The sequence below is a fragment of the Haliotis asinina genome, chromosome 7, assembly GCF_037392515.1.
Source record: "Haliotis asinina isolate JCU_RB_2024 chromosome 7, JCU_Hal_asi_v2, whole genome shotgun sequence".
NCBI classification, from domain to species: domain Eukaryota; kingdom Metazoa; phylum Mollusca; class Gastropoda; order Lepetellida; family Haliotidae; genus Haliotis; species Haliotis asinina.
This window is the reverse complement of record NC_090286.1, coordinates 61,629,663-61,650,437: the sequence shown is the minus strand read 5'-3', so window position 1 is coordinate 61,650,437 and position 20,775 is coordinate 61,629,663. Positions and strand designations below refer to the sequence as shown.

Below are 20,775 nucleotides of genomic sequence, written 5' to 3'. Positions count from 1 at the left end.
ACAACAGGCAGTCGCCTTTTACGGCAAGCATGGGTTGCTGAAGGTCTATTCCACCCCTAAAATACCCAAGTCCCTTACTTATTTTGTCCAGTATAGTAAACGTAATGCCTTTGTTGTGCTTGTGTCAATATCCCAAACTGGCACCAGTTCACCTCTAGATAAACAATAGTCATCAAAAGATGATACATCCCCCTGGCCCCCCTCATATCTGAAAGGACAAATCATCTGCAGTTGCTTTATCGCCCCCTCCACCCCACCACACAACACATGTATTGCAGGGATATATACTATAGTCAATGATTAGTCTGTCTGGCCATAATCATTTTGTTTCCAGAGCCTAACTCACAAACCATTCAGTATTTTTAGACCAAACTTAACAGATATAATAATCTGAACCTGTAGTTGTGCCTTTTGCCATTTAGATTTTTTTTTCCATGGAACATTTTGGTATAGTGTTAGTCTAATGGTGGAATGGGCTTCATTTCCGGAGCTGAGCTAAAAAAACACAAACGTTCAATATCTTTTTGCAAAACTTGGTAGATATAGCAATCAGAACCGAAAGTGGTGCCTTTTGCTATTGCAAGTTTTGTGATTTATCATTTTCTTGGTAGACCCGTGAGGGTCCTGGGGTAGAATAGACCTTCAGCAACCCATGCTTGCCATAAAAGGTGACTGTGCTTGTCGTAAGAGGCAACCAACTGGATCAGGTGGTCAGACTCGCTGACTTGGTTGACATGTCATTGGTTCCCAATTGCGCAGATCGATGCTCATGTTGTTGATCACTGGATTGTCTGGTCCAGACTCGATTATTTACAGACCTCCGCCATATAGCTGCATGCGGTGTAAAACTAACCTCACTATTTTCTCGTTTTCCATGAAAATGTTTCAAGAGTCAAAAGTGAGGAGAGTGTTTCGTTTCCAGGTTCACTTCGGAAACAATATGATTAATGACTTATATGATGAGGTGTCAACTATATCCCCTTGCATTACATACCAGGGGGATAAAAACATCACATGCTGATATTCCCTCTTTTCAAAACTGAGTGGGATTGAGGATAACATCTAAACCATAAACATGACATGTCAACCGAATAAGCAAAGCTGAGTCTGCAAATATAGCACTTGAGCAGAGAAGGTTGGTAGGTTTGTTATTAAAAAGGCCTAGTTGGCATCGTTAATCAGACTGGTTCAGACAGTCCAGTGATCCACACACATTGATCAAGGCATCCAACTTGTGCCATGTCCCCAAATAAGGGATACATGCGATTCAGGACCTGAGGGAAGCTATATTTGCTTCTACACCCATTTACAACAAATATTGGTTGCAAAGACCAATTCAATCCAGATCTTCATGGGTAGATGGTCACAGAAATGCTCCTAAGCACCCATTCAGTCTACAGACTGTTTCAGATCAGATCTCATGAATTTTTTTTCCTCAAAAATTACCTTAACTGAATTATTAAACCAGAAAGGGATACATGATAGACTTCAATCACTACTTTTGGTTGCATCCTATAGTTTCAGACAAACTGAAAATGTAGTATTACAGCACTGTAATCAGCACTTCCACCTGTAACCCCATCCTTGTAATCTAAATTAGCAAATACCTGGATATTAAAAATCCTGAAGCAGATATAAGACACAACAAGAACATACATACATGTAAATTTATGTCATATATACGATTGTTCAATGAGATGAAGATAAAAGATGAATAGGTCTTGGAACAAGTTCTAGTTGAAATGTTCTGTGCAACAAAGTTATGAGTCATTCGACAAAATGTTTATAGATATGAAGAGAATGTTTAAGTCTAAAATAAACATGCAGAGGAAGATGAAGCATGATTTAAGACGAACAGTATGAGTTTAAAATGTTTTCACAACACAGGTACTCCTCAATGGATGACCTGGTATCACACTTGGCGGGAAAAACGAATGTCTGCGGAGCTGGTTTAACAGGTCGCGCGGAATTGTCCAGTGAAATGTTCAGTCTCCTGGCTAAAAATGTCAACAGCACAATTCACTCTAATTTTAGTATTCTTGCGATTGGGACGACTTCTTTCCCTTGGCGGCGGCAGCAGCTGCGGATTTCTTAGGTAACAACACAGCTTGGATGTTTGGTAAAACGCCTCCTTGTGCGATGGTCACTCCAGAAAGTAGTTTATTCAACTCCTCGTCATTTCGGATGGCCAATTGAAGATGTCTTGGGATAATTCTGGATTTTTTGTTGTCACGAGCTGCATTGCCCGCCAACTCGAGAACTTCTGCAGCAAGGTATTCGAGAACTGCAGAAAGGTAGACTGGAGCACCAGCGCCAACACGTTCAGCATAATTTCCTTTTCTGAGTAATCTGTGGATTCTGCCGACTGGAAACTGCAGTCCAGCCCTTGTTGAACGGCTCTTAGCCTTTGCCTTTGTTTTTCCACCTTTACCACGGCCTGACATTTTTGTTTCAGAAAATATTTACGCCACTGTCTCCGTCACGAATGCTTTCTGAATGCTGGTAATATGGCGGGCGAAGGTTTTATATATGTGCCGGAAGTGGATCGAAATTTTACTTGCCCGCCGAAAAAACATCCAATCATTTGCGAGAACCGATTTAGATGGTCCAGCGCCATCTGGTGATAACCATTCAGGGGCGACAAATCACGTCAATCCAAAGAACCTGACAGGGACGTTTGAAATATTTAATGTATTTGATTGCATGCTGTGGCGAAACCTCGTGTTGCATTTTGGTGGAAACACGACGGTGGTTCCGGAAATGGTGTTTTACGTGGCTGTCAGCTGCTAAAGTCATATCGCCACGTGAGCAGAGAGTCGGAGAAAGACAGATGCGATATTGAATTTGTACATTAAAACTACTCTTGATTATAAGTCGTTATGACGAGTTTGGTTTATTAAAGTCATTATTACGAGCTTTTGGAAAGTCGTTACATCCAGAGTTAAAGTCGCATTTACTACAGAAAAGCAGGGATAATGTACAACGTCACTCTGAGCAAACTGTGATGATAACAAAATGAGTCCATAGATTGGCAAAGTCATAAGCAAGTCATTTGGGTGTTCGAGGCTATTTTCGTCGGGAGGGGGAACAGCGTTACGTTAGAGTGATGACATTCTCTTTGTATACAAAACAGCCGGAAGTTGCATAACCAGTACACAGCCAAGGACAGGTATACAAGAGTTATGCGAGAGGGGTTTATTGTTTGACGGGGACGGAACCTGAGCTTGATCAACTGGAAAACAACCCACCTGGAAATAGGTCTTACTGGCGACTGTACCAAAGAATAAATGTTGCCAATTCAGCACAGATGAGAAAATGACTATACACTCTATGACTGTCAAATTAGTAACGTTTATGGCATTAAAATTCTTTTCAGTTGTATTGTGAATGAATCAACAGCCGATTTTTTTTTTACTTCTGGAGTATGGGTTTGTGCCTCAACATGATACACCTCATCGTTGATATCTCCAGGATATCGAGGATGGGTACACCCCAGCTCCAGATTATTTCAGGCATTGGGCAAATGAGGATAGAAATTTTCTAACAAATGTGCAGAGACTGAATAATGTGTTTCACCTTTAGAGTTAATTATTATGCACTAACAGCAGACCTATCTACCTGCAAGGTGCTAGAAGGTTATCCTGATATGACATATCACACTGGGTACCCATTTTCTGCTGGGTTAACAGAGACAATTTTTAACAAACTCACTTACCAAAGATGAGACCACATGTGTTTGGTGATTAATGTAATCTTCTAGTTAATTTATCCTTTACATGGAATTCAAACTAGAATGAATATGAGATACATTACCACCCAGATAACTGAACTGACCATCTGTGCTTATTAGTAGTGTACCAAATCTACACCTGATCTTGGACCAATCAAACCAATAGATGATTCCCAAAATTTCCCTACAGTGTGAAGTGATTCATGTCAGACCAGTGAAACTATTACATGATAACTGAAGCAGTTTTGAATTTGCCCCATCAGTGTAGAGTGATTCATGTCAGACCAGTCAAACCAATATATGATAACTAAAGCAGTTTTGTATTTGCCCCATCAGTGTAGAGTGATTCACGGCAGACCAGTCAAACCAATATATGATAACTAAAGCAGTTTGATATTTGCCCCATCAGTGTAGAATGATTTACGTCAGACCAGTCAAACCAATATATGATAACTAAAGCAGTTTGATATTTGCCCCATCAGTGTAGAGTGATTCACGTCAGACCAGTCAAACCAATATATGATAACCAAAGAATTTTTGTATTTGCCCCATCAGTGTAGAGTGATTTACGTCAGACCAGTCAAACCAATATATGATAACTAAAGCAGTTTGATATTTGCCCCATCAGTGTAGAGTGATTTACGTCAGACCAGTCAAAGCAATACATGATAACTAAAGCAGTTTGATATTTGCCCCGTCAGTGTAGAGTGATTCATGTCAGACCAGTCAAACAAACATATAATAACTAAAGCAGTTTTGTATTTGCCCCATCAGTGTAGAGTGATTCACGTCAGACCACTCAAACAAATATATGATAACTAAAGCAGCTTGATATTTGCCCCATCAGTGTAGTGTGATTCATGTCAGACCAGTCAAACCAATATATGATAACTAAAGCAGTTTGATATTTGCCCCGTCAGTGTAGAGTGATTTACGTCAGACCAGTCAAACCAATATATGATAACTAAAACAGTTTTGTATTTGCCCAGTCAGTGTAGAGTGATTCACGTCAGACCATTCAAACCAATATATGATAACTAAAGCAGTTTTGTATTTGCCCCATCAGTGTAGAGTGATTTACGTCAAACCAGTCAAACCAATATATGATAACTAAAGCAGTTTGATATTTGCCCTATCGGTGTAGAGTGATTCATGTCAGACCAGTCAAACCAATATATGATAACTAAAGCAGTTTTGCATTTGCCCCATCAGTGTAGAGTGATTTACGTCAGACCAGTCAAACCAATATATGATAACTAAAGCAGTTTTGTATTTGCCCCATCAGTGTAGAGTGATTTACGTCAAACCAGTCAAACCAATATATGATAACTAAAGCAGTTTGATATTTGCCCTATCAGTGTAGAGTGATTCATGTCGGACCAGTCAAACCAATACATGATAACTGAAGGGAACAGGTCAAATTGGCCAAACAACAAAATGGCCACACTGACCCTAGTCAAAATGGCTCTACCAAAAAGTCAAAATGGCGACACTAAAAGGTCAAAATGGCCATATATTATTTTTTCATCTTTCAATACTCATGACCAGTCTAAGTAAACTTATCCTCAATACTTTTCGTTACACTCCACCACTGAGTCTAACAAAACTTTATGGGACGTCGCGTCAGGTAACCTTTGAGATTGACCAATCAGGACACAGCTTACCAAATCGCGTAAGTGCACATTCACACATCCCTTATAATCTTTTTATCTCGAAAAGGTTCGTACCCGAACAATTCCGAATGCTATTTAGCGTACGATTGCTTCCGGGTGATGCATACGGCGTACGTACTGCCATGACAACGGGGAGTAAACAGTCGCTGAAAATAGTGTTTTTGACAATATTCAAGGATGTTAAATTGCGGAAATATTAGGGAATGGTAACCATGTCAACAGAACCTCCAAAGCGTATATACTGCAGGCCAAATTACTGTGTTATATGCTGATTTTTGTTTGTGGACAGATCTGTGTCGGTGACCTGAATATTTTGAAAGTCCCTCCGATCCCTAAATAGTAGCCGTTGTTTGATTGGTTAAATCTATTTAACCGTCTCGCATTTGATAGCCGATTCTTAATATTTATGCATGTGACCTTTGACCGATTCCAAAACGAGGTTATACCCGCAACGATGGCTGCTGACCATTTTTGTGTACCTCTGTGTACATCCGTTGCACGAAACGACGGTTCACTGTCATTTCACACGTTTCCAAAGCCCGAAGCTCTTCGAAAGAGGTGGAAAGTTGCTATTCGACGAGACGAAGGACCCTTCTTTACGGTAGGCTATAATTTTCATTCAGAATTTTCTGAATTAAATCTCGAGTTATTTGAGGCGCCAAATTCAAACTGCAATCAATCTATCGGAGGTGCAGCTGTCAAGCAGCGCATACAACAGAAAAATAATATTTATTCCTTAACAACATGTCATGGTGCCTAAACGATAAATTAAGTTAATTAACAACACATGGTAACGATTGCTCAGTGTGGTGCTGTAATTGAAAAAGTTCAAAAAGTAGCAGATGGACCGCAAGAACAATGATTATATACTCAAAGAAGCAAGTGTGTTGCGTGCGCGAGGTTACAACTATTTATTGTAATCATTCGAAAAAAGACTTGCTTCTTTTTAAAGCTTTGATTTAAATATTTATAATGGCAATGGGCTCATTTTAACTTCACTTGTATTTAGATAACAAGGAAGAGTGTTGTATGTCCGGCCCGAGGACTACAAGTACACACCAGTAAGGAGGACCCTCAAGCAAGGATCTGTGCCATCCATATTTCCTTGGACCTTGGAAAATATGAAGTCGAGGAAAGCACCAGCCATCCGTCATCCACTTATGCCGAAAAATTCAAATTCATCAGAAAGGTCGGTTTAAAGTTAGAAACATGTTTGTAGATGAGAAAACATTCTTATTTTAAGCTCTACTTCAGTTCAAATGCTCTTCAAACCAAAGTCTGTTTTTTAGTAGCATTGTTTAATTTTAAAGCATTAAACCTGATTAGTATCTGCAACACCTCATTGATAATCATAATCATTGATTCCTTTGAAAGAAACATTAATCCGACGTCTGTGTTTCATGATATTCAGAAATGAGCAAACACATAAACATGCACACACACATTTCTTGATTTCCACTGTAAGTAAAATTCTTTATTTTTCCAGTCCTACAAGCTCCCTGTTAGACTGTGACCCCCATGAAGAAGAGGAGGACAGTTTGTCAGCTCAGACCCAGACAGATGTCAGCCTGCCAGATACACAGCATCTTCTAAAAAGAATTCTGGAGCTGGAGAAGGAGAAAGATTTGTTAAAACAACAGCTCACCATTGAGAGATTTGGATTAGAAAGATTCGCTGGAAATGATGATCTCATCCAGTACTACACATCATTTCGTTCTTATAAATTGTTCAGACAGTTTTTTGAATTTGTAAAGCCAAGTGCCTCCAATATGTGCAGTATGTATTACGCATGTGCAAATGCCATTTCTCTTGCAGGTAGGCCAAGAAACATGGCCCTTATTGATGAAATGTTCATGTTTTTTGTACGCCTGAGGCTTGGCTTACCAGAGCAGGATCTTGCTGTTCGTTTTAATTGCCACATTTCGACTGCTAGTTGAAAAATTATCACCTGGGCAAATTTTCTGTATTTTGTTCTAGGATCAATTCCTATCTGGCCCTCCAGAGTGCCAGTAGACAGATACATGCCTCCTGAGTTTCAGATAACATACCCATCTACTAGAGTCATTTTAGACTGTACGGAGCTCAGGATCCAAATTCCCTCAGCTTTGGTGTTAAATTCCATGTTTTATTCCCATTACAAAAGCTCCTGCACTCTGAAAGGCTTGATTGGCATTGCTCCAAATGGTGCTATTACCTTTGTATCTAATCTATACACAAGTGTCATGTCAGATGTTGAAATAACAAAATTGTCTGGCATTCTAGATTTGCTGGAGCCAGGGGACAGTGTTATGACTGACAAAGGTTTTACTATTGCCAGTATACTGAGTGAGAGAGGTGTTGGTCTTAACATTCCTCCATTTCTGTATTCCTCTGGGCAGTTCACACCTAGTGAAGTAGAGGAGACCCATTGCATCACTTAGGATTCATGTGGAAAGACTGATCAGAAGAGTTAAAGAGAATCACCTGTTTGATTCTACAGTATCTCTTGCAGAGCTGGGCAGCATCAATCAGCTGTGGACTGTAGCTTGCATTACTTCAAGTTTTCAAGGACCATTGATAAAAAAGAAATGAATGAAAACTGATTGAGTGTTCATGTTCATTAATAGAAATGTGCAATTTATTTTTATGAGATCATAAAATATACATCATATTTACATTAATGCTATAAGAGAGTATTTATGTACAGTGTTAGTTTTCATCAGTCTGTAATAGATTCAGTGCACATAATGAAACTGTAGTGACAGTGGAAATTCTAAACAGAAATTTGTACTTACAGATGATATGCTGTGGTTTTTCATATCTTTTTTCAAACCTTAAAATATGTCATAATTACATTTCATTGAATCAGTGCTGCAGCAATAAAAGAAATTTTTTTTGACAAATGGTGAAATATGTAATATTCATGAAATGTAAAATTTCTGAATATACAGATCTATTAAATTTTATAGGCTTATAGGTGTCGGTATTTTGTACTGGAAACAGAAGATGGTAAAAGTAAGGATTGCAACGGATACTCTAAGTGCTGAATATGACATGTATCACAACTATTTGGTAACAAATTATTATTCATGAATGCAATAATTTAGTTAAGCAGGGCTCTAGAAAACTTTTCGGTGTGTGTGTGTAATTACCCCTCATGCTGCAAGTGGAAGTGTACTGAGAGGTTTGAAAGAGTATTGGTATATTTTTGAGTCAGCAAACCGGAGAAATAGTTTGTTATTTATAATATTAAACAACTTTTCATCTTAAACTTTATTAAACTTCATTTATGTTTGATGTAGAAAGGTATTTATGTGCATACATGATACACTTGAAATCTTATATTATGTCGTATGTCATTGAGTTTTAGGCGTACGTACATTACGCATGTACGCTCCTTATCTGTAGCCCTGATTAAGTGATTAATGAATAATACGGAACCCCAATAGTAATAACCAGTGATCTGACATAGTCCACAGTACTAAGTGCAACAACTGCAAACCAACATAACTTGCACTTCTGCAAGGCTAGTACATATTACATTTTTGCATATTTCACTTTGAAAATAGACATAAGGGCTCAAGTAACACATGCTCCATTAAAACAAATGTAAATCATTCATATTTGGTACTGGGGACTATATAATGAACTGAATTCATGAAAGGCTATGGTTCAATTCACCGGATATGCGAATGCATCATAACAGCTCCAGTAAAAATTCACAAAATTATTTCCTGGAACTGTGATTATCTCCCCTTAGCCCATACCATACTATTGTAAGGTTTTGTTTCAAAAAGGATAAATTACAATATAAATATGAAAAGGTAATATGTCTTATGTATATGTGACATGCTTACCTCAATTAAACAATGAAAGAGGTTTACCTTTGTTGTATTTTTCTGAATGCATTAAACATGATCTAATTTCATCTGTCTTGATGTTGAGAATAATGCTGATTATATAGGTAATTAATAGACAGAGAAATGACTGGTAACAGAGTGATACAGACCCTAAGAGAGAATGTAATCAAAGTAGAATTTATCTGCCTTGTCTTTCACACTTTGCCAACTCTCAGGACAAAAGTCAATTCTCTCAAGATGGTGTTGCCTTTCAGACCATACAAACAAATCACACCACTTCAAACCAGTCACTGCCAGCTGCATCTGGATCTGATGATAGTAGTTTGATGTTATCTTAAGAGCAAGCTGGCCATTGTCTTTCCGGCTGAGGTAGGGCAGATCATGGAGGTCCTTGTTCCGCAGGTCTGGACACTTCACCTCCAGTAGGCCAAAAGGAGGGTTGGACCTGGGGTCTAGCACCTTTCGGTCTGGAGAAGCAGCCATCCATGCTGCTCTGGGATAATTTAACTTGCGAGATGACAAAAACGGTTACAACGGTGCAAGGGCAGACCTAATGGGGTTGTAGAGGGTTGATTTCACAGGCCGGTCCTCTCCATCATTCTTGTAACCAGACACCTTTATCTCTGGTACTGACATACCGGCTATTTTATCCAGCCTAGGGATGTGCCATGTCTGTGGCATGGAGGTCTTGGCAACATCCCGTGGGATGGACTTCAATCCTCGCTGCTTATAGTGGGCCATCAGGTATAAAACACCTGTGGAAGAAAAAACATATTTTCAAACAATAGGAATGACAGAATCAGATCCTGAGTTAAAAATACCCAGACATATATTAATATTATACATAGAACACGAAAGGAAACAGGAGGACCTGATTTCCGTGGAAAATTGCCATCCCTGATAGAAATAGGCGGCTCATGACATATCTGTCACATGACCACAGCACTGGCTCTGACCTGTAGCACAGTTCCAGCTGGTACTGACCACTCTGACCACTGGACTGATCTCTAAGGTGACCTGCATTTAATAGTACATGTACTTGTATGAAATGAATCAACTAGGCTCTAGGCTATCACAATTAATAAACACAAGTGAGACATTTAACAAAATATGCATTCCTAACAATATACATATATAAATATATGTTTTGTTTCCAGACAATATCATGTACCCAACTTACAGTTACTTTATGTGGCGATTCATTTTTCTTCATGGAACGGTGACAGCCAGCTGTTATTACACAAGATGTGTCATCACATGATGCTGCAAGAAAACGATTACAAGTGAAAAAAGATACAAGACAAGAAAATAGAAATTACTTGGAATAATTTTATATGAATTTAACATAATATGATCTGACAATTACTACCTTGATTATTGACATGCTTGAATGTAGGTCACAGTGACATGTGAACATTGTAAATGTCTGTCATTAATCTAACTAAAAGAAGTCACAAAAGAGCTTCTGCGTTGCACATCATAATAATTAGCGTGTCCCGTATTTATATGATAACATGTTATGTGAAAATAAAAACATCTTCAGTCATAAATCGGCAATGACATAATGACATTGACAGCCAGTGCGATAGTTACCATTTACAGATGGAAATTGATGAATGAAACTTACTTCGCAAATTGAAAATGAAACCTTCACTGTAATATTTGAAGCCTTTGTTCAGTTGGGAAGTACCGGCACTTCTGCTGTTCATCTGAATATAAGTCTCCACGAAGGAAAACGTGAGAGACGGTACAGCTGTCAGATCGCTTCCAGATTTCGTCGCCATCACGATTCGCAGATTTCGCGGGTATAACCTCGTTTTGATATCGGTCAAAGGTCACATGCATAAAAATTAAGAATGGTCTATTGGACTGTCATTGATTGCTCAAAGGTTACCTGACGCGACCTTCTGCTAGGTTTTGTTAGACTCAGTGGTGTAATGTAACGAAATACACTGAGACGAAGTTTACTTAGACTGTACTCATGACATTTGTATTATTTGATATTAAAGTGTAAAAATGACAAAAGAAAGTATATCACACAAAACTTGGTGTTTAGTATTGAAGTACTGACAATTGACACTTGTGATTGTCACTGACGCGGAAGGGAAGTTCACCCTTCTCGAAATCAGCTCACAGAAGGGAGTCTAGTGGATACACATATCGAAAAGGTACTTCCCCTGTTCTCAAATATATTAGATAATCAAGTATATTATTCAGTAAATAATGTTAATTCATTGTAGTTATTACTGTATAAATACTTTGAAATGTAAATATAGTACAAACATAATATGTTATGTAATATTTATTATGTTTATTTTCATTTTTCACCTTCAAGAGGTGGGTCCAGTTCAAGTGTTTCATGTCAGACCAGTCAAACAAATACATGATAACTGAAGCAATTCTTTATTTGTTCCCACAGTGTAAAGAGATTCATGTCAGACCAGTCAAACCAATATATGATAACTGAAGCAGTTTCATGTTTGCTCCCACAGTGTATAGTGATTCATGTCCATGAATATCTGAGGTACTATGCCTAAATCAGCCAGTCCTAGAAAGATTTATTCCAAACACCCAAACTTCCTTTCTCAGTCTGTTAATTCTACAGCACAGATGTTTGAAAAGCACTTAGAGTGAGTGAGTGAGTTTAATTCTCACTCAGCAATATTCCAGCCATATGGCAGCGGTCTGAAAAATAATCGATTCTTGACCAGACAATCCTGTGATCAACAACATGAGCATTGATCTGCGCAAATGGTAACCGATGACGTGTGTCAACCAAGTCACCAAGCCTGACCACCCAATCCCGTTAGTTGCCTCGTACGACAAGCACAGTCGCCTTTTATGGCAAGCATGGGTTGCTGAAGGCCTACTCTACCCCAGGACCTTCACGGTTTGAAAAGCACTAAAAAGTTGGTAGGGTAATGCCAGACACTGATATGGATGTGGAACTATTATTTACATATGTTTCTGGGCTAATGTTGACAATGGATGTTGACTAATGAAGGGGCAAGTATTAGCCAAGAGATGTCCTGCATAAATAATAAAGAAGCTGCACATCCATTTTAGTGTCTTGTATTTATTTAACAGCTGAGATTTATGTACAAACAAAAATGTTGCACATGTGGACCTTGTCAACCTGAATGCATCCACGTGAATCTGTTTAAGCAACTGTCAAATGGGCATGCTGGGAACACAAGTACATGCAAGTGTTTTATTATTCCAAGCAATGTGATAACTAGACAAGGCATATTGCAACCATGTGTAAATATAGTGGGGTAGGGGTTATCTGAGAATCCATCTCTGCTGACCATGAAACAGGAAAAAACATAAAACAAGGGTAACCATATCCTAGCTGGTAACAGATCACAGCAACCATGTCCCTAGCATGGTGGTTAAGTGTTAGAATGTCGCATCCAACATCCAGTTTTATTTCCCAGTTGGGTACAATGTGTGAAGACCTGTTGTCTTTTGCTGTGATATTGCTGCAAACAGCAAAGAGAAGATTCATCCCTGCTGGATGTCAGGGAAATCTTACCAAAGTTCAGAGCAGCCACATCGGTGATAATTACATGTTGTGGCAACCATGTTTGTATTCTCAATGAATGGTTGTACAACTGGATAACCAAACTATTATGTTTCCAGCAGGTAACTGTTAATTTGCAAAAAGACGAAAACAAAATGGTTAATAAAACAATTTTTTATATTTGAAACAATCAACATTACACAAATCTTTTACATCTACTCACACAATTATTCCATGCTTCACCTCAGATAATGAAACCCAACTAATATTTGCATTTTTCACTTTTCCCAATCATGGGTAAAAATATATAATCCTACTAATCCCACGTCACAATCAAAATAGTTCTTAAAAACAATTGTGAAATGATAACATAAACTCTTGTTTTAGTATTTAAAATGTGAAATAAACATACATAAAGGATATACCACAATAGGTAAAAATAGGAAAAGATCTAAAGTCTTTGGTTGAGTCATCTCTCTCTCTGTCTCTTTTTCTTTCTTTCTTACTTTCTTTCTTTCTTGATTTCTTGATTTGCACATTTTGAAGTTGCCATGTCCAGAATACAGCATTAACAACCTTTTAACTGGTGTTGGACCAAATGATTGTTCATAGAAAATACAATGAACGAAACTATTTGAAAAGCTAGTACAATGATCAAGGAGCCTTAAGAACACAATGACTACAAATATGTTTCATATTTTGTTCGCATCTTTTATCCTTCTTTTCTTTTATCTTCTTTTTCAACAGCACCAACAACTACAAATATTTCTTGGGACACCATGACAAACATATGCAAGGCAGTTTATGGTACTAGTCATGTCAAATTTATGACAGAACAAACTGTATTCTTTAAAAAAAAAAGACTTCAAATTAAGAGTCTAAGTAAACTTAGTCTCAGCGTATTTTGTTACACTCCACCACTGAGTCTAACAAAACCTAGTAGAAGGTCACAAGACAATTAAGCAGATTTAACCAACCAGACAACGGCTACTATTTAGGGATCAGAGGAGGGACTTTCAAAATATTCAGGTCACTGACACAGATCTCGCCAAAAACAAAAATCCACATATAACACAGATATTTGACCTGCAGTATATACGCTTTGGGGTTTCTGTTGACATGGTTACCATTAGCTAATATTTCCGCAAGATAACATCCTTGAATATTGCCAAAAACACAATTTTCAGTGACTGTTTACTCCCCGTTGTCATGGTTGTACGTACGCCGTGTGCATCACCCGTAAGCGAGCGTATGCTAAATAGCATTCAGAATTGTTCGTGTACAAACCTTTTTGAGATAAAAAGTTCAAAGGGTATGTGCGAATATGCACTTTCGCGATTTTGTAAGCTGTGTTCTGATTGGTCAATTTCAAAGGTTACCTGATGTGACCTCCCATAAGGTTTTGTTACACTCAGTAGTGGAGTGTAACGAAAAGTACTGAGGCTAAGCTTACTTAGACTGTCAAATTAATTACATTTTACAATATGTTAAATAGAATTTTTCCTCAATATCTCAATGATCTCATACCAGTGACAGTAGCCATTACAACCATAGAAATAGATCAGACTTGCAAACAATAAAATGTAGGATCCCAGCCCCATCTTCCTGATGGAGGAATTGCTGGATACCTGTTGTGCTTAGTCAGTATCTTGATGGTTTGTGTTGGCACTCTTACTCGGCTGGTGTGTGAGTCCTGTTTTACGTCGCACTCAACAATGTCTTCTCACTTTTTGGAAGCACTTGCAATTTTGATGTATTTGCCCATTAGCAATGTCTGTGAGCATGCATTCCAATGAATGTGTGATTGCCAAGGGAATCATGTGCCATGTCACAAGTGAATGTTGTCTGTCACACATTTTCCAAACTGAACAACCAAATATTTGTCATTACCGTGTCTATGGCACAACAAAAACCTAAACTGAATTACCTCCCTCTACCTTTCTGGAATATGTAACCATGGAAACCTTTGCCTGACACACCTTCAATGACTTGATGTTACTGTCATCCCACTGCCTCAATAGACAGTTCATGGCTGAAATATTGCAAATGCAACGTTAAATATTAACTCACCTATCATTCATCATTCAACAAGTAACATATGTTCACATTTGATTTATATATTTTCAATGACAAATGATTACCAAACATCTAATATAAATAATATAAATGTAAATGTCTCTCATATACCTACAATCATCTGAATTTTCTTCCACTCTTACCAATCACTGTTGATTGGTCAAGAACACTCCCACAAATCACACAAAATATTACAGGTATGTATATCTTATGACCTATTCACCAAACTTTATAGTTCTTTCCTTTCGAGTTTGACTATCTCGTATCTCCTTCGCCATTTTCTCGAACTTGTCTGCCAAACTGGTGCTCTTCTCCACTCCATCTCCCTTCCTGTACATCTGACTGAGGTTGGAACATGCGTATAAGTGGCCCATTTCACAAGCCTTCTTGGAAAACTCTGAAGCTTTCTTCATGTCCTTGGGCACCTTATCACTGCCCTTGATGTACATACCGCTGATGTAGTAGCAGCTGGGGACGAAGCCTTTGTCACATGCCTTCATAAACATCTGCAATGCAGCCCCCATGTCATCAGGGGGACAGATTTTCTTGCTACTGTGAATCAGGCCAACACTGTGACATGCTGGCATATGGTCGAGTTCACAGGCTTTACTGTAATACTTCATTGCCTCGTTCTCATTCTTCTCCATACCTAAGATAATTAGGTCATCAAAACAAAAACATGAAAATATATATTTGTACGTGGCAGCAAGTCAGAAAGGAAAACATCTTGAACTAACCATTGTTTTGTTGTTCAATCAGAAACATTTTCTCTCTTCTCCTAATTAGTAAATGTGTAGCATAAATGAGTAAAAAGATGTTCTAATCACTCCATGGTGAAAGATTCATCATGGATTTCAAGCATCATGGGAGACGAGCCACTTCTGTCATTTTCCGTTGATTATATTATAAGCCGTAAGCACACAGCTCAAAACTCATCCTCCATTTTCCAAAAGATTGAAAAACATTGCTGTTAGAAATAGAGTTAATCTTGACCATGCCATTTTTGTGTTGTTTGCACAAGTTGATGTTAAATGGCTACTTACACATTTTGGAAACTGTTAAACTGTTGGGAGAGAGTGAAAAAAGCTACTATTTGGGAAACAGTCTGGATTTGTTAGTGACAAATCTGTTATATTCTCTTAAGCAAGAGTCATCAGTAGATGACATATTCCCCCTGGCCCCCACATGTTTGAAAGGACAAATCATCTGACAGTTACTCATTGTTTTTTTAGACTAAGTTTGAATTGTTTCCATGGAATTCATGGAAATTATAAATGCCATATATCTGTAACCAGCAATGTCACAGTTTCAAGATCTGTCTCATATATCTTCCAAGATCTGTTGAAAGATATGAAATCGTTTTCAAGTTGTACTCTGGGAACGAAGCTCACCCCTCCATTTTGAAACTAAGTCTGAAACATTTCCATGGAAACCAAGAAAATAATGCATCACAAAAACCTTTAAAAACCAAAAGGCACCACTTTGGGGTCTGCCACACATATCTAGAAAGTTTTAGTAACCGATATTAAGAAGTTTTTGAGTTCTGCTCTGGTAATGAAACACACCTCTCACTCTTCAGACTAGGTCCAAAACGTTTCCATGGAAACCAAGAAAATAATAAATCACAAGATGCTGTACATAGCAAAAGGCACCACTATAGGTTCTGACTGATATACCTACCAAGTTTTGCAGAAAAATATTGAATGGTTTTTGAGTTCTGCTCCAGAAACGAAACACACCTCTCTCTTTTGAGACTATGTCTGAAACATTTCCATGGAAACCAAGAAAATAATAAATCACAAACACCTGTAAATACCAAACAGCACCACTATAGGCCATATATTGATATAGCTACCAAAAAATATTGAATGGTTTTTGAGTTCTGCTCCGGAATCAAAGCCCATCCCTACAGTTTGAGACTATGTCCGAAACGTTTCCATGGAAACCTAGAAACTAATAAATCACAAAAACCTGTACATAGCAAAAGGCACCACTTCAGGTTCTGCTTTATATATCTACCAAGTTTTGCAGAAAAGTACTGAACGTTTTTTGAGTTCTGCTCCGGAAACGAAGCCCACCCCACAATAAGACTAACACCAAAATGTTCCATGGAAAAACCAAAAAAATATAAATGCCAAAAATCTGTAAATAACAACAGGCACAACCATAGGCTGAGATTACTATATCTATCAAGTTTGGTCTAAAAATATTGAACGGTTTCTGAGTTCTGCTCTGGAAACAAAATGATTACAGACGGACAGACGGAGAGATGAGGCGTCGACTATATCCCCCCGCATTACATGCCGGAGGGATAAAAAAAGTAGGGGAACCTGAACTCTGAAGTCTGGTAGAAAGAAAACCCATTGAGGAACTTTACAATGACATTCATCTTGTGTATGCAGCAACAGTTCATGTTATCACCACACACAAACACAATGCATGGGAAGTATGTGCACAACGTACATGGGGTGTGATGTGCATGGGGTGTCATTATGAATCGTGACCTTTTTCAGGCAGGTCGATAAATCATAATTTTCTTCGATAATTTTCTTGCATCTGTGTTTTCAGGGTCAAATCACACACTACAAACTGAAAACAGTAAACCTGAAATTTTCATGTCACACTCGGTCACCTAACAAGGGTAATAACTAAACAAACAGCTTTGCTTTGAATAAAATTCATGTCGTGATGCATTCTCAAAAGATCCATTATTTAAGAAATACAGATTGTTCTACTACCATGTATAGTGTAATAAAGCACACTTTCGCCCTGAACTATTATAGTTAAAGCAAGAGGAAGCTTGCGTCCGAGTCCTTTAACGATATAATAGTTCAGGGCGAAAGTGTGCTTTATTACACTAAACATGGTGGTAGAACGAACTGTATTTCTTTTCTAAGATGCCTTATTTAATCATTTCCAAGCCTAATTTCTATTAATCTATAGCAGAAAACAAATGACGGTGTCTGTGACCTAGATTAAGAATCCTCGCACAGGGCTAACTGACGCGCTGTTCATTTGAACTATGAGACATTTTATCCTTAGGAAAACATAAAAGTAATGTTTCCACCAGTGATGTTAGCTGTGTGATGCAACTGCACACCAAAAAACGGGATGCGACGAAACAGTTTACTGTAGGAGGCGATGGCAACTGACATCCATCGTGATGTCGGTTACATTGTGACGTAATGCAAAAAAGTTCGATTATGAGGGGGCAGACTGGAATGGCGTAGCGACGTCAACACATTGTGACGTAATGTAAAAAGTGCACATTATCGCCTGATAAAGCATTGTCGGCGCCTTTGATCTATCACCGAAGCATCTTAGAATAATGCATCAACATTGATTCAATCCCATATATCTCACAATTTCGACAATAGTACATTGAAAGTACAGTCCCCTACTTTTTTAGGTACCCATTATTTTTGTTATTTTTGTTATATTTTGACAAATGATCAGTATACTTGTACAAGGTGAGAAGCACATAGCTGCACTCCCACTCAATGTCCACTCAGGCTGAAATGGGGCTTAATGTCACCTTAAGGATTTATACACTTTTCAGTGATGTGCATTTACATGTGGGTGGCTGTGTGAAGTTGCCTTGACTAAAGCTGGTTTGATTGAGATACTGTGCCATTGTTAAGTATAGAAACCAAATTTGTTGTTTCATTTTCATTTACAACTGTAAGGCAGGGAAACAAAAAGTACATTCCTTTCATATGATCAGATTGGTAACCTTCCTCTGTATTATACACTTCATGATCTGCTACATTACCTTACTTAACATGGCAGCATAAACACCAGAAACATACATGTGAAATGTCTTGTTCAAAGGGGGATAAGCCAAATAATGTGGTGCAAACTGGAAAAGAGACTGTGGGTTATTAGGGTATTGGCTCACTACTATGGAAAAGAGACAAGATTTCGATGTATAACTGACAGACTTTCTTAAGGCCCATATCAAAGGTCATCAGTTTATTTACCTTTCCCCATGATGTTATAGTTGGCATACTTGTAACAGCTGAGTCCATAGTTGCTGTCCTCACAGTTTGCCTTGTATACAGTGGCAGCCGTCATGAAGTCCTTCCTGATGCTGTCCAGGAAATCTGCAAGACGCTGACATCCTACAAAATTAGCAGAAGGTTTTAATACCGTAATACACAAGTTTTAAAATTTGATGCATCAGTGATTTAATTTTTAATGGTATAGATCGTAAACGCTGATTGAAATTTACCTAAATGCATTTAGTAACAGTAGAAGATGAATGACATGTTTCCCATGTACAAGTATGTAAGTGAGTTCTTTAATCTTATGTGAATACTTTTGATTTCACCTTTCAATTCTTTGGATTCAATAATGGTTTGTGCTGACATTTATGATGCTCTAGAGATTTTTCATGAAGCATGTTTTGCCCTAGACCTAGTCTGGCTGATATGTTTTTTTCACCTTACAGACACACTTAGTAATTGTTGATGACTCCAATGAATTATTTTTTATTACCTCCAATGAAATATGAAATTAATGTAAGAATTTAGCTAAAAAAATTACAAAACACTCCCACACTTCGAAAGGCAAACCTAAATCATACTGACAAAAATACAGCAAGTTTTTTAAAACAAACCTTCCTTGATGGTATTCTTTGCCTTACAAAATACATTTTGTTAATTCATACTGCATTGATACACTGAATGCACATACATTTATGTATAATATATATTCATGGGAGAAAATGCAGGTCTGTGTTCTGTAAATTCAGACTAAACTGACGGAATAATAACATTTCAAAATATGTTTTAGCATCTTTAAAAATTTGAAAACTTTTTATGGTTTTCACATGTCCTTTAACTTGTAACTGACAGGTATTAGCTGTTGAAAAAGTAATGGACAAACATTACACCAAAGGATTTCACATACCAACTGAACCCGTGAGGTCACATGTGCATGACTAGGAGAAATAACATGTTTACATTATGTACATTTAACATATAACTGAAAAAGAAAATGCGTATATCCAATCAAAGTGAAAATGATTTCTTTCCTGTCATGATGTAATTCAACAGTTTACAGCAGATTCACTTCTGAAGTTCTTGAGAGGCATTTACAAGTGGCTCATCACTTGTATAAACTCTTCCCTTGAAAAAACAATATACCCATTGTCTGTACATCTCACTTTTTCATCTTCTGTTTCTTATTCAGTTTATTGTATAATATACATGTGACACAGGCTTCTTGTACAATTAGTATATATGCTCACTGATTTATTTCAATGTACCAAAGGGGCAAGGAATGAGCCCCAAAACGTTGTGACATACAATAAAGAAGTTGTCATCCACAATATTTTACCTTTTAGGATAATTACTGTCACAGATATAGCCTTATGTGTTGACCAAAACATACTCATGAGTGCATCAACTCAGTGAATGATGTCTCCATACATGTACAATTTTTAGAACATAAATAGGTCGATTACATCAGTGGCCATTTGATATTACATAAACGAAATTAGTAGTGTGCACAAATGCATCTGTTTACTTTTTTCGGCAGTAAAATACAGTCATATTGTTACATGTCGAGCACGACACAAATTACTTAACACGTGTTAACAGATTGGAAAAAATTAGTAGAAGAACGAAAACAAATTACAAATTCTGAGAAACTTGAGGAATGGGAGGTCTAGACCTTCGGGTTTCTTTTCCTTGTAACACTGAAATCTGTATTCAATGTCGAGAGTTTTGAGGTACTCTTGAGCTTGCTTCTCGTCTCTGAAATCATACTGCATTTTGAATTATTATGGGCCAGGGAAGCTCTTTATGAATTTTTTTGTCAGTTCTAGTTGTTTTAGTAAAGAGCACTTGTGAACATGCTGCGAGTTACCGAACTTGATCGACGGATGTTACGTCACAAACTAGTGCAAGCCGGAAGAAGAACTCACCGCTA

General features: G+C 37.8%; 2 protein-coding genes across 2 annotated transcripts; both read right to left on the bottom strand.

Annotated features, from left to right (window-relative positions):
- Positions 1-2,030: 2,030 nt before the first annotated feature.
- On the bottom strand, positions 2,031-2,444 carry LOC137292118 (histone H2A-like). Its single transcript, XM_067823659.1, has one exon. It carries the CDS (start codon positions 2,442-2,444, stop codon positions 2,031-2,033), a length of 414 nt encoding a protein of 137 aa, XP_067679760.1.
- A 10,480-nt stretch (positions 2,445-12,924) lies between these two features.
- Positions 12,925-20,760, bottom strand: LOC137291714 (cytochrome c oxidase assembly factor 7 homolog). Its single transcript, XM_067823172.1, has 3 exons — positions 20,518-20,760; positions 18,822-18,962; positions 12,925-15,490 (listed from the first exon to the last, which is right to left on the bottom strand). Exons 1-3 carry the CDS (start codon positions 20,615-20,617, stop codon positions 15,057-15,059), a joined length of 675 nt encoding a protein of 224 aa, XP_067679273.1. The 5' UTR covers positions 20,618-20,760; the 3' UTR covers positions 12,925-15,056.
- Positions 20,761-20,775: the final 15 nt, after the last annotated feature.